Source organism: Macrosteles quadrilineatus, unplaced genomic scaffold (assembly GCF_028750875.1).
Source record: "Macrosteles quadrilineatus isolate MER2022 unplaced genomic scaffold, UCM_ALF_1.0 Scaffold_7__1_contigs__length_78375512, whole genome shotgun sequence".
Taxonomy (NCBI): Eukaryota; Metazoa; Arthropoda; class Insecta; order Hemiptera; family Cicadellidae; genus Macrosteles; species Macrosteles quadrilineatus.
The window spans coordinates 30,223,080-30,237,518 of NW_026542600.1; the positions used below are offsets into that span (position 1 = coordinate 30,223,080).

Sequence of the window (14,439 nt, forward strand, 5' to 3'; positions counted from 1 at the left end):
TTGTTTCTATCTTTCCTTATTGCAGTAATAAAAAAATATTCAGTGTGTGCAGGCCTATTTTTAAAAGTAAATTTTGGAGCCTGAATGTGCATAATGAAATATTTGTAAAATGTAAAAATAAGTAGCAAACCTTTATAACAATTAACAATCCTTGCTATCAACCAGTACTCCATATGTCCACTATGCACACTTGCGATTCTTTACCAGACAGGAAACATGCATACTAGGTTTGGATATCTCGAGGATTAAAATCCATGTTTTAGCCCCTGAGCTGTATAATAACTAAAAATAGGCTTTACCTTCGTCACTGCAGCTCAAAATCTTGTGGTGTAACTGCAGTGACTAAGGTAAAGCCTATTTTTAGTTATCCCAAGGAGTTGATTATTCCGAGGTCGGGTATGAGGGGTTTTACTGTATAATATAAAAAATATTTTATCACCACACATTTTTTCTTTCACTGTAGCAGTAAACCTTTGTGCTGGATATATCCAATGATGCTTTGATAGGGAATGAATCAACAGTTGCATTTTACAAAAATTTAAGCATAAAATTTTAAATAGTGCTACTCATTGACAATCAAATAGTTCATCTGATTAGCTAAGAATTTTTTTTTACTTTTGCCCACTAGCAACAATGATTAGGTTTATGATTATGGTTGAGTAGTTTTGAATCTCACAAATTTGGACATAGTTTATATTGTAGATTTAGGGATATATATAGGCCTATTACATAACGGCACTGTGATAATCGATAGAGGATAAAACTGTTGCAATGTATATGTTTTATGTTTATAAATGTGGTCATCTCGCTCATTCAGCACCACTTGTTTTTGTACAGTGCCAGTTCTGTGACTTAAGTGTATGAAAAAAATGTTCTGCCTAAACCATAAACATATTGTATTAAATAACAGCAACAACTTTAAAGAATCTGAGCTGATGTAAGCATCTAGTTATGGGATAAGGATTTAGTCACCCTGTCAGGATGCTTAACTATAGACACATTTTAATTTATAAAAATCGCTGGAGGGTCAATCCATCTGAAGTGATCCAATGAAGGTTGCTTGACCATTTTGTATTTTCATATTTTTTTTTATATGTTATACCCTTATAATTATGACCTCAAAACCGTTTTAAAAATATTTTTATCTAGTTCCATTTAGAAGTTGCGGCCATTTTTGTCAGGCCGCTCACGGCGTTTTTGGGCTTTGCAGGCATCAGCGATAAATTAAATATCTTTTTACAGAATAGAGCTAGAACAATGAGACTTGTACCATTATTTTCATTGAAGTCCCCTCTATATATAAGGTCCTTTAAAAATTTTCTCTAAAACAATCACTAATGCCTTAAAATATTCATCTTATTTTGAAAATACTTTTCAACAAAGTGCTCTTTTTAAAGCCTAGTTTTACAAAGAAGGAATAAAGTACCATAGCTAATGATTTTTATCCTGTAAGATATGGTAAAATACTTGCATATGTCAGAATATTAAGTCTGAATTCAGTCTCCTTAACTTTTTATAAGCTACTAAAAATTAAAATTTTCCAATTTTTCAAAAGTTTGAAGTGCAATATTTCTGGTGGGGCAAACTATAAAAATCCAATTTTTACATATGTGATGTGCCTATATAGTAGGAACATACAGCAAAAATTTCAATGTTGGTATTTGATCCTAAGCCGAGGTATACAATTTTGAATTTAAAGGAAATTTCAACTTTTGCGCCAGCTTAATCAACAGATTTAAGTTGTATAGAAAATCTATACACAATATAGTAACAATGCAATAGTAAACTTGTTACATAATTAAAAGCTAGAATATGTCCAGGAAAAAAGATCAAGGACCAAATTGGTTATAAATGGAAATAAAATATAAAAACAAAAGCGTTTGGTTCCATCTTAAGGATTTACAGTTAAAGGTTCTATGTAACTTAAATGGACTGGATTTACTTAGCGTTCAAGAAGACTCATCCAGTGTGTCAGTGTCATAGCCTACATATGATACATTACAAAAACTTTAGCAGATCAAAATTTTGTGAGCTGCGGCCTAAGTGGTGCATTTTGGCTGGACCCTCAGGTACACATTCTGTGCATGTGCTTGTGTACCACCAATATGTACATTTTATGATTGATGGTGACACTACAAAGAGTAACTGGAGACTGGAGTTAATAGTATGTGACACTAATTAGTATGACTGTATGGTTATGGGCTTTTTATTACTGTGATCATTTCTCCTCGGTCTGTTGTAACTCACTGCTTAAACTCTATACTATCCGGTTGATCCTTCTATGAATCCATCAACATTTCAAGTAGAATTCCTGTTCCTGGACACTGTTTCCACCATACAGCAATACCTACCCATAAGTGTCAAATGCTATTAACTCCAGTTACTGTTTGTAGTTAACATTAAGTTTGGCACCATCATCATTTATTTTACATATTGGTGGTACACACATACACACACAGAATGTGTACCTGAGGGTCCAGCCAAAATGCACCACTTAGGCAGCAGCTCACAACATTTTGAAAGTTTTAATAATGTAACATATGTATAACACTGACGCTCTGGATGAGTCTTCTTAAACGCAAAATACCGTCCATTTAAGTTACATAGAACCGTTGACTGTAAATCCTTAAGATAGAACCGAACTCCTTTGTTTTTATATTTTATTTCCATTTATAACTACTTTGGTTCTTGATAATTTTTTTCTGGACATATTCTAGCTTTTAATTATGTAAAAAGTTTAATATTGCATTGTTACTATATTGTGTATATAGATTTTCTATACCACTTAAATCTGGTGATAAAGCTGGCGCAAAAGTTGAAATTTCCTTTAAATTCAAAATTGTATAACTCGGCTTAGGATCAAATACCAACATTGAAATTTTTGCTGTATGTTTCTACTATATAGGCACATCACTTATGTAAAAATTGGATTTTTATAGTTTGCCCCACCAGTAATATTGCACTTCAAACTTTTGAAAAATTTGAAAATTTAAATTTTTAGTAGCTTATAAAAAGTTAAGGAGACTGAATTCAGACTTAATATTCTGACATATGCAAGTATTTTACCATATCTTACAGGATAAAAATCATTAGCTATGGTACTTTATTCCTTCTTTGTAAAACTAGGCCTTAAAAAGAACACTTTAATGAAAAGTATTTTCAAAATAAGATGAATATTTTAAGGCATTAGTGATTGTTTTAGAGAAAATGTTTAAAGGACCTTATATATAGAGGGGACTTCACTGAAAATAATGGTACAAGTCTCATTGTTCTAGCTCTATTCTGTAAAAAGATATTTAATTTATCGCTGATGCCTGCAAAGCCCAAAAACGCCGTGCGCGGCCTGACAAAAATGGCCGCAACTTCTAAACGGAACTATATAAAAATATTTTTAAAACTGTTTTGAGGTCATAATTATAACTTATAAGGGTAATAACATATAAAAAAATTATGAAAATAGAAAATGGTCGAGCAACTAAGTATTTTTATATTGGTTCACTTCAGATGGATTGGCCCTGGAATAACTAAATAAGCAATTGGAATGAAATTTGATGTCTACTCACTTTTTGTGGGGGGTTGGTTTTTATGATAAGGTTTGAATTCAGAAGCCGAAGTTGACTTATTTAATAATAGAGATCTTCTCTCTGAAGAAAGACGAGTTGGAGGAGGAAGGGGGCCTGGGTCAACTTCTTCAAGGAAAGGAATACCAAATCCATCTCTGACGGCGGAATGGAGAGCTGGTAAATCAATAAGACAAAATGTTACTTTACACATTGAACAATTTACCTAGAACCTTTTGTTCCTTTCTTTCCTTATTGCAGAAATAAAAAAATATTCAATGTGTGCAGGCCTATTTTTTATTTTTTAAAGTAAATTTTAGAGCCTGAATGTGCATAATGAAATATTTGTAAAATGTAAAAATAAGTTGCAAACCTTTATAACAATTAACAATCCTTGCTATCAACCAGTACTCCATATGTCCACTATGCACACTTGCGATTCTTTACCATTTACTTCACAATTAAAACCAGTGGGCTAATCCCACAACTAAAACCACAACTAATCTATTACACACCTCGTCTTGCAGTTCGAATATAATATAGTGTTTTAAAATCCACTACAAATGTTTATGCTAAAAATGTCATTTTTAAGTGGTAATACAGAAACATTTATGTCCAAACTGGACTCTGCACCACTTGTTATCGGTCTCCGTCAGTGCCATGGTCGGGTTAAAATGATGTAGGCCTAAATATTGTTTTATTCGTTGCATGTTACATGTGTATTTTAAGAATTTACAACAGCCTACCCAATAATTTCAAAGAAATTAACATTGTTTCAAAATGTAAAAATTATTTCAAACAATACCTTTTACAGAAAAATTATTATTCAATTTTCGAATATTTAAAAAAGTTAATGTATTTTAGTTTAAGCTATGTAGATTTTAGTTTTATTTTGAAGTGTTTAAGATCTGACAATATGAACTGTTTTACCAGCTAATGCTGGATTTGTAAAATGTTTTTGTGATAATCAAGGTATTTATTTATTTAGTCTATACTAGCAGTTCAGAGGCAAAATGGAATTTAATAAGTTATTTTTACTGTTTAAAAATGTAAAGGCACAATGAATTAGGCATTAGCTAGTTTTGCTGCGTAAACAAACGGATAAATGTCATCCACAATTAAAACTGCATTTAAATATAACCTTGCAATTCTAATTTATACATTGTTAGGTAGGTTTGTATTAAAACACTGTTGTTTCATAGAGAAAATTGATCATATCATAATAAATTAAACCAGACTTGAAATTGAGCTTCAACACATTTCTATTCTAGTAATAATAATAAAACACTTATCAATCAGGTCATATGGAAATCAGGAGTGTAATTTGCAAGGTGAGGTAAAAAATACTTACCATCTTTTAACACCTGCAAGGAATCAGGAGACGGCTTTTGGACTGCGTCTAAATTTAGCTGTCTTGCATCTTGGAGGCCCACAATTTCTTTTTTGGCTGCAATAAAACAGATAAAGACATTCTGGTTTAGATGATAGCAATAAATGGAAGCATATTTCAGCACTGAATACCACTATTTATTTTATCTTGTCCAAAACCATTAGTTCGGCAAAGTGTCACAATGTCCAAAGATAAGTTGTGGCTGATACAAAGAGACCTCACCTCGTCTTTATTTAATTCAAAGTTCAGTACAGGTGTTATGAGACATAAGCATTCCTGGATAAATCATGCTTAATACTGTGTAGACAATTTCTTCAGGGTGTCAGGTTTATTTCCATTTTAAAATTCAAGACTAATTCCATTGTTTTCAAGACTAATCCAGATAGTGATGTGGCCATAGGAAAATGTATCGATTCTCGATTCCGACCCCAAATTTATAGTTCAACCAATTTTTTTCTAAATAGTTGGTTATACTAAACCAACCCCTATATCTTTATGTGCAAGAACTGTTATTAAGATAATGGGTTGTTTTTAAAGTAAAGAAAAAAATGCAGCCAATGAAAAATTCGAACTAACAACTAGCCAACTTGTTTGGGGTTTTTTGGATCATCAAAATCTTTCATGGCCATTTCCCGCGGCTGTGTAGGCATCATTGACTCCCGCAGTAACGGAAAGGTGATCGTCGTCATTCACGGTCACAGAAACGAGATTGTCGTCTTCCGAGTTGTGGCAAAATCATGAAAATCTTCCGCGGCCGTGTAGACATCATCATTGACAGTTGTGGTCACGGAACGTCATCGTAATCTCCCGCGGTTCCGGAAAATTATCATCCTGCGGCCGTGTAGACATCATCGTCGTCTCTTACGGTCTCGGAAATGTCATCGACGTACGTAGTCTGCGATCATGGCAAAATTATGAACATTTCCCGAGGCCGTGTAAACATCATCATTAACAAACGTCATCGCCATTGGAAACGTCATCGTCCGCAATCGCGGCAAAATCATGAAAATCTTTCGCAGCCATGTCAACATCATCATTAACAGCCGCGGTCACGGAATGTTAAAGTTGTCTCCCGCAGTCACGGAACGTAATCGTGCACCCGCAGTCTCAGAAACGTCATTGACATAGTCTGCGATCATGACAAAATTATAAACATTTCCCGAGGCCGTAAACATCATCATTGACACCCGCGGTCACGGAAACCTCATTGTCTCCGCGATCGCGGCAAAATCATCTTCTGCGGCCTTGTAGACATCATTGTCGTCTCCCGTGGTCATGGAAACGTCATCGTCGTCTCCTGCAGTGTCGGAAATGTCATAGTCGTTGTCCGCGATCGGGCCAAAATTATGAACATTTCAAGCGGTCGTGTAGGCATCATTGACTTCCTCGGTAATGGAAACTTCATCATCAATGTCCGCGATCACGGCAAAATCACGGTCATGGAAATGTCTTCGTTGCTGTCCGTCATTGCGGCAAATCAAGAAGATTTCCAGCGGCCGTGTAGACATCATCATCGTCTTGCGTGGCCATTAAAAACGTAATGGCGTCTATTGCGATCGCGGCTTAATCATGAACATCTCCCTCGGCCGTGTAGACATCATTATTGCTGTGGTCAAGGAAACGTGATCGTCGTCTTGCGCAATTGCGGCAAGTCCGCTAAATTATATGAGGAACAGCTTATGCAGCGATTATCCAACAGTCCTAAATTGAATGTGAAATCTTCAGGCGGCTGTCGGAGAGCACACTTAACTTAAACCCAACACGGAAGGGTGCTTGCTGTATTCGGCTATCAACGACAATAGTATTATTTGTATTTTGTTCGCGTCTACCAGTTGTTAAAGTTCGTCGGCCTCCTCCTATTAGCCGTTCTGGTCGACATCTTATAGTCTTCATTATGTCGAACGTTTTTTTGGTTATGTTTGATTTTGTGTAAATACAATTTTGTGCTAATAAATCCTTGTAGCATATGTCTCCAATTTTAGTATAACCAGTTGTTAAAAATATTAGTGTCAATTTCAAAGTATTCATCTATTCAAATGTAAACAAACATTTTCTCCCTAAGAATAACATGGCAACTTTGAAGGCCACTGGGGCAGAGCCCTGATGGAATTCCAAAGTTTTTTTGTTTCTCTAAACCTTTCTAACGCTCTAAAACAATTATGACAAAAATATGCCTAGCGTATTAAAAATATAGATGATGATAACCTAAATTAACAAAATTGGATGATAAAATTATTCAAAGCTATTAAGCTGTTCAACTAAGGGTGTTATAAAATTGAATAGAAGGCTCCGTCAATTAAGTCTATTTTATCTATGAAAATAGTTTAATTTAGCAGTTTATAGCTTTCAGGCAGCACATTGTACAGCCTCAACCCAGCAGCATACTGTACTGGCAAAACAGCCTATTACAGATGTAGCTAAAGAAGCGAGCACCCCGTCATGCTGGTTTTTTATTTGTTTTTTTTATGTTGATCCTGTAAATATAAGGTGTTTAATCTGGTTGGTCTGATGCGATTTGATGATTTGTGGTGTATTTATAAATAAATGTTTCATGTGAGTGTGTGTTCATACTTATTGTGTTTGAGTCTAAGCCTACGTTCCTTCGTTTACACATTCAGTAGACTCCCTCTTATCCGGACACCTTTTAACCGGACATCGGTTTAACCGGACTACACTCGGCGGAAATGACATCTCTTAAACCGGACAATTCTTATCTGTACATTGGTTCAACTGCACTAGATCGGCAGGAAGTGGGCGGTACTGAAACAACTGTTCTCGAGGGAAAAATTTGAAACGTGTCTAAATACAATGCTCTCCTAAATTTATGTCAAATATTTGGGATACATAACGAGTTTTTGGGGACGTTGGTTTAACCGCAAAAGCCGTTATCCGGACTGGCCTCAGTCCTGAGGAGTCCGGATAAGAGGGAGTCTACTGTAGTTTAAACTATGGTTAACACATAGACCCTGGTGTAGGCTATTTTAAGTCCTGGTGTTTGTTTACCCATGGTACGTTTTTACCCTTCTTAAAATTTGGGACCTTACAACTAATAGCATAAGATTTTTAACAATGAATCATCTACCTTGATTTCCTTGGCAGGTAATCTGTTTTTTATACTTTGTGTACGATGGGCTAGGGTATGGCCCTTCCTCGGGTACGTACGGCTCAGGTTTATCTGAAAAGTGAAGAATATGAACGAGAAATATGGACCAGATTACACTTTACTTTGTCAGGATCAACAGTCATCACCATTTTACAGAACTAGATGTTTAATATCGACACTGACATAGCCCCCAAACTACGAGGTATGTTTTTTAAGTAAGTACCGTTTTTAAATTTCTCCGTTCCAGCAATGCGATTGGCATTTTCGACATTTGCGCTGTATATGGGCATCTATTGCAGCAAGTCTAAGGCAGCTTGGCAAATTGTTAACAATGAACTGGGTTTAAACCGTACTCAAAGATACAAAATTATTTTAAAAGATGATACAAACCAAACCACTGTTGATAATCCTGATGATGTAGCTAAGCTTTTTAACAGTTTTTTCTGTAATACAGTTATTAATCTGAATGTAAAAAAGGCTTCTGTCAATGGTGTTCATTCGTCTGTAAAATCATACTGCAGTGATGGTGGGGTTACATTGTGCAATCTTAGCCCCACTAATAAAGATAAAATAAAAAAGATTATCCTTTCTCTAAAGAACAAAATTTCGGTAGGCTGGGACGAAATCCCAATTAAATTGATCAAATCTGCTGCTGACATTATCTCCGAACCCTTATCTCTTATTATAAATCAGTGTTTAAAGAATGGTATTTTTCCGGATCAACTCAAGTACTCCCAAATTTCTCCCGTTTTTAAGAAAGGTTCAAAATCAGATATTAATAACTACCGTCCAGTATCAGTATTAAGTAATTTTTCTAAAATATTTGAAAAAGTAATAAGTTATAGACTAGTTAATTATTTTGAAAGTAATAATTTATTTTACAATAAACAATTTGGTTTCCGAAAAAACTTAAGCACAGTTTCTGCTCTTACTCAGTTTGTTAATGAGATTGCAGAGGCCTTGGACAGGTCTCAGGCCACAGCAGGTGTTTTCTGTGACCTGTCTAAGGCTTTTGATTGTGTGGATCACTCACTCCTGTTGCTAAAACTTATTGATTATGGGATTGGGGGAAGTTGCTTTTCTTTAATACAATCTTACCTTTCTGAAAGAAAGCAAAGAACTTTAATTTTAGAAGATAACAACAAACATTATTCACCATGGGAAATTATATCCACAGGTGTTCCCCAAGGCTCAGTATTGGGCCCACTTTTTTTTCTTATTTACATTAATGATCTTCCAAAAGCTATTAATAAAGAACTAATTCTTTTTGCCGATGACACTACTGCTTTGATCAAAAATAATAATACAACTGAAATGTTTTCTTCTCTGCAAAGTGTGGTTAAGGACATGGAGCAATGGTTTTTAGAAAATGGGTTAAAACTTAATGTTGAAAAAACAAATATTATTAAATTTTCCACTAGACACAAAAATATGGAAAACTGTTCCTTTAATTTAGTTGAAGCTCATAAATTCTTAGGGGTTTACGTAGATGACGCAGTTAAATGGGATTCACATTTGAATTATTTACGTAACAAAATTAGGTCGATATCATCTTTATTCATACATTTAAGGGACTGTGTTTCTATTGAGACACTTAAAGTAGTTTATCATGCTTATGTGGAGTCAGTGTTAAGATATGACATAATTTTATGGGGTCAAGCTACTGGTATTAAAACTTTATTCAGGTTACAAAAACGTATTATTCGTATTATTACCAACTCTCATCCACGCAGTTCTTGTAAGAAACATTTTCAAAATTTAAGAATTCATACATTAACGGGGTTGTATATACTAGAATTATTAAATTACATACATTCAGTTAAAAATGAGCTACCAGAAACAATACATTTTAATCACAGGTATGAAACCCGAAATTAAAATATATTTAGACTCCCCAGACACCGTTTGACCCTATATGAAAAATCTCCATTGTACGCTGGGCTGAGATTGTACAATGTGCTTCCGCCATGCTATAAGTCACTAACCAAAACCAAATTTAAAGATACAATAGATAATTTTCTTATTGACAAGGCTTTTTACTTAATTGAAGATTTTTACAGAACTACAATTTAGAATTTTTTTTTTTTTAAGTGTTTAGTTTTAAGTTAAAAGTTTTAATTTTAAATATTTTATGTATGGATTTAATTTTGACAATGCACCTATTCTAAATGTTATGACATGTATGGAATGTTTTGTGCAAATAAAGTCTATGTCTATGTCTATTGGTAAGACCTAGCCGGAAATTCGAGAACAATCGGCCGTGTTTACATCCGGTTTCGAGCATTCAAAATGGTGCCGCCAATTCAGACTGCCGCCAAATGTGAGGTGCACGCTGTAATTAGATTTTTAAGTTCTAAAGATGTGAAAGCCATTTAATATCATCGTCAGATTAGTGAAGTGTATGGCGAGAACATTATGAGTGTCATAATGGTACGCATGTGGATAAGGGCATTTAAATACGGCCCCACCAACGTTCATGATGAGTAGATGAGTAACGCAATGGGCAGCGTCATTACTGACCTCGGACCCAGTGCGTTGCTCATCATGAACATTGATGGGATCGTCTTAATATGCCCTTACCTACTTGCGTATCATTCCAACACTCATAATGTTTTCGCCATACATTTCACTAATCTGACGATGATATTCAATAGCTTTCAAACCTTTAGCACTTAAAAATCTAATTACAGCGCGCACTTCACAGTCGGCGGCAGTCTCAATTGGCGGCACCATTTTGAATGCTCGAAACCGGATGTAAACACGGCCGATTGTTCTCGAATTTCCGGCTAGGTCTTACCAATAGATGCCCATACACAGCGCAAATGTCGTAAATGCCAATCGTAGAGCTGGAACGGAGAAATTTAAAAACGGTACTTACTTAAAAAACATGCCTCGTACATACATGTATTAAACTGGTGTTAGTTGACTGATGACAGTCATGACAGCTAGATTAACAGAAGAATTTTCAGTCAGCTTTTAGCTAGTACTTTAATTTGCTGCAGGGAGCGTGAGCTTACCAAGATAATATAACCTTCATAAGTTACCAAGACACAAGATGACTTTGTTATGTTTGAGAGTGGATCTACAGGGTGTCCATATACCTAAATGATAATGGACTAATATAGAATGGTGGCAGTAACAATTTGACGAGAAAATACACATATGTATTATGAACAAATACAGATTACACATTATACAATCAATTTGAGGGTCTCAACTCGGGACGTAAGCGCCATTTTTAGCGAAATTGAGTTATTAAGAGGCGTAAGTGACAGTTTCATGGAAAAGAGGCCTAAGTTTGAGTCATGGTATAGGGTCCTTTATGTTTGATAACTCTCTTTAATTTTGGGATGAATCAAATCAACATTCTTTAAGTTTTGTAATTATAACTTTATTATAGTATTCCACTTCATAAACTGTTATTTTATTTTGTTTTAAAATTAATGTTGGCACACCTGGAGAAATAAAAAAGATATACTTTTAATCATTTTGTCTGTTTATGCTAACTTCTAAAACTGTTGTTGAGATGAGTTTACCATATAACATCCATAATAGGCTAAATTTATCTTAAAGAAGTCGAGACTCGACACACGACCGACGTGCGTCTATATGTCCGCAGTAAAAACAAAACGTAGGCCTACCATGTATTATGTGTTTCGTCATTTGTAAAATTCGTGTACGTGTTTTCAAAACTTTAAGACGCACCTAATGGGGAAGTTCAAGATCTTATATTAAGGACTGATGATGGCGATTTAACTTCGCCGAAATGCATATCCTGCAAAAGGATTCTACAGGATCGACCGTCGGACACAGGTAATTTAACGTTTTACTTAAAGAACTGTTTCAACGCTCCTTTAATAATGAGTTTTAATGAAAATTATAGTTATTAATAAAGTTATGAAAAAATTTAAAGAAATAAACAAAAATGAATATAATGTTTTTTTGTAACTCTTAACACTATTTTATTAATTGTATTGTTTTTACTAAAAACAGTTACCGTACCATTTCATTCAATCCTATTTCAGACATTCAACATTTCAACAAGAAATGGTGCTTGAGTACGATGAACACCACTACGCTAATCTAGTCAAATAATGCAGTTTGGGCTTATGTTATGTTATTATTTTCACACTTACAGTTATAGTTCTTGGTACATTTGTTGTTTTAAAAAATCAATTAGACTGATGTTTCAACCTCTAAATTATTTTTACTGCTTGGAAAGCATTTAAACAATGACAAAAAGTAACACATATTTTGGCCTAATACTGATAACTTTTTAGGAGAAAAAAGTGATAATGATTTTTAATATTTCTACCAGATACATTTTATTTAATTATTTAGGTACCATAGAACCATGTTACGTCTGAAAATTTTGTAAAAACAAATTATTCGTTAACTTTTTAGCTTATTTTAAAGTGTCAAGGTAAAGGGGCGTAAGGTTTGCCTCTCTTTACTTCAGTTAAAGTACAAGTAATATAGTCCAAGAATTTTAGGAATAATAAAGCCATTCGATCTAACAAATTCGGACTAAGTGGAAACTTTGCACAGTTGTTTGGTAAGCCTAAATAAATAAAATTTCAAAAGTCCCCATAAATCCCTGCTGTGCTTCAGCCGCCATCTTGGAAAATGGCGGCCTATTTTCACTTTTTTGACAATATTTCACAAACTATTGGTATTCGAGAATTTTTGTAAATACAAAAGTTAAAGAACGTCTAAAAATACATCTTTTAGCGAATTTCCCATATAGGGAATAAGCTATTACCGTAGGTCTCATGGTAAGACCTGGACCCGGGACCGATTTAGTTTTTTGTTTTGAGGTCCCCAGAGGCCAAAAACACCATCCGTTCAAATTCATATATATATATTTATATTATATTATATTATATTATATTCTTTATATTTATATTAAAATGGGTCAACCTGGAGGCGAGTTAGCGTAGCGAACGAGCTAACCTGAAGGCAAGTGAGCGCAGCGAACGAGCTCCAACCTAAAGGTGAGTGATCGTAGCGAACGAGCTCCAACCCAAAGGTGAGTGAGCGTAGCGAACGAACTTCAACCTGGAGGCGAGTTAGCGTAGCGAACGAGCTAACCTGAAGGCAAGTGAGCGCAGCGAACGAGCTCCAACCTAAAGGTGAGTGAGCGTAGCGAACGAGCTCCAACCCAAAGGTGAGTGAGCGTAGCGAACGAACTTCAACCAGGACGTGATTGAGCGATGCGAACGAGATCATCTTGAAAATTAAACGTAACGGTACTTTCTTTCCATCGGTCTGTCTTAGGGGAAACCTATAACTTAGGCGATACGAAGTTCGCCGGGTCAGCTAGTATTTATATATATATATATATATATATTTATATATGTGTCCGTTAGCGCGATAACTCGAGCAAAAATGATCCGATTTTGATGAAATTTGGTATAAACGTGTAAACCTACATTTATTCGAACGAGTTCGCGAACCAGCATGATCGGACTATGGGAACAGGGGTTTATGGGGGGTTTTATGGGGTAAAAATGGGTTTTTCTAATTTTTCACCCTGAAAACATAAAATTTTGCAATTTCTTTCTAAACCATTTTGTAGAGCTCCAAAAAACAAATAATTTAGTATATTGAAGCATTGTTGCATGCCTAACGGTTACGGAAAAATCACAAAACAGTGTAAATTTAAAATTACCATGTTATTCTTATGGAGAATAAATACAGTGTTGTAGCTTGCTTGTCTATGGACATATCTTAATGAAATTTTGAAATTTTGTTTACTTCATACTAAGCTATTAATATTTCAATAAAAACCCCCTATTTTCTTCCCTATAGCAGCAAACCTAAGTACCGGTACTCATTAATATTAATGATATATTTAAATAGGAAATAAATCTGACAATTTTAAGGGAATAATTTAGTGGAATTCCAGATGTGTAGATGGAAATCGCTTAGTCTGCAGGTTTGCTGCGGCGGGGGTATTTTATATTACAAGGTTTGATCTATCTCTAATGGTTATTGAGATAAATAATAAAAGTTAGTATTAAATAAAAAATTCCCATGTTATTCTTATGGAGGAAAATAAAATTGTTGCAGTTTGCTTATTTATGGATATATTTTTATCAAACTTGGCAAATGTATTTATTTTATACTAAGCTATTAATATTTAACATAAATATACACTGTAGTACCCTCCCTATACCAGTAAACCTAGTACTCGTTAAATTTAAAGTTATTTAAATAGGGAATCTATCTTACATTTTTAGGATATATTTTAGTAATGATCCAGTCCGGCAAATGGAAATTTATTTTTTTAGACATATTAACAATAGTTTTCCCTTACTAATATTAGTAAGTTTAAAGCTCACTCACTATACAGGGTGTTGAAAATGTCTGGAACCAACATTATA

The 14,439-nt window shown here is 34.5% G+C and overlaps 1 protein-coding gene across 4 annotated transcripts in view; it reads right to left on the bottom strand.

Moving 5' to 3' along the window:
* LOC128997777 (uncharacterized) overlaps positions 1 to 14,439 on the bottom strand; it is a 106,631-nt gene that overhangs the window by 30,242 nt on the left and 61,950 nt on the right. The window contains exons 6-8 of one of the 4 annotated variants that reach the window (XM_054423458.1): positions 8,033 to 8,125; positions 4,912 to 5,007; positions 3,564 to 3,737 (exon numbers count right to left, since the gene is read on the bottom strand). The exons of 2 other annotated variants lie outside the window; for them this stretch is intronic. In XM_054423458.1, coding sequence (XP_054279433.1) covers positions 3,564 to 3,737; positions 4,912 to 5,007; positions 8,033 to 8,125 — 363 coding nt within the window. The remainder of the gene's footprint in view (positions 1 to 3,563; positions 3,738 to 4,911; positions 5,008 to 8,032; positions 8,126 to 14,439) is intronic. One more of the 4 variants, XM_054423459.1, reaches the window with a different exon arrangement.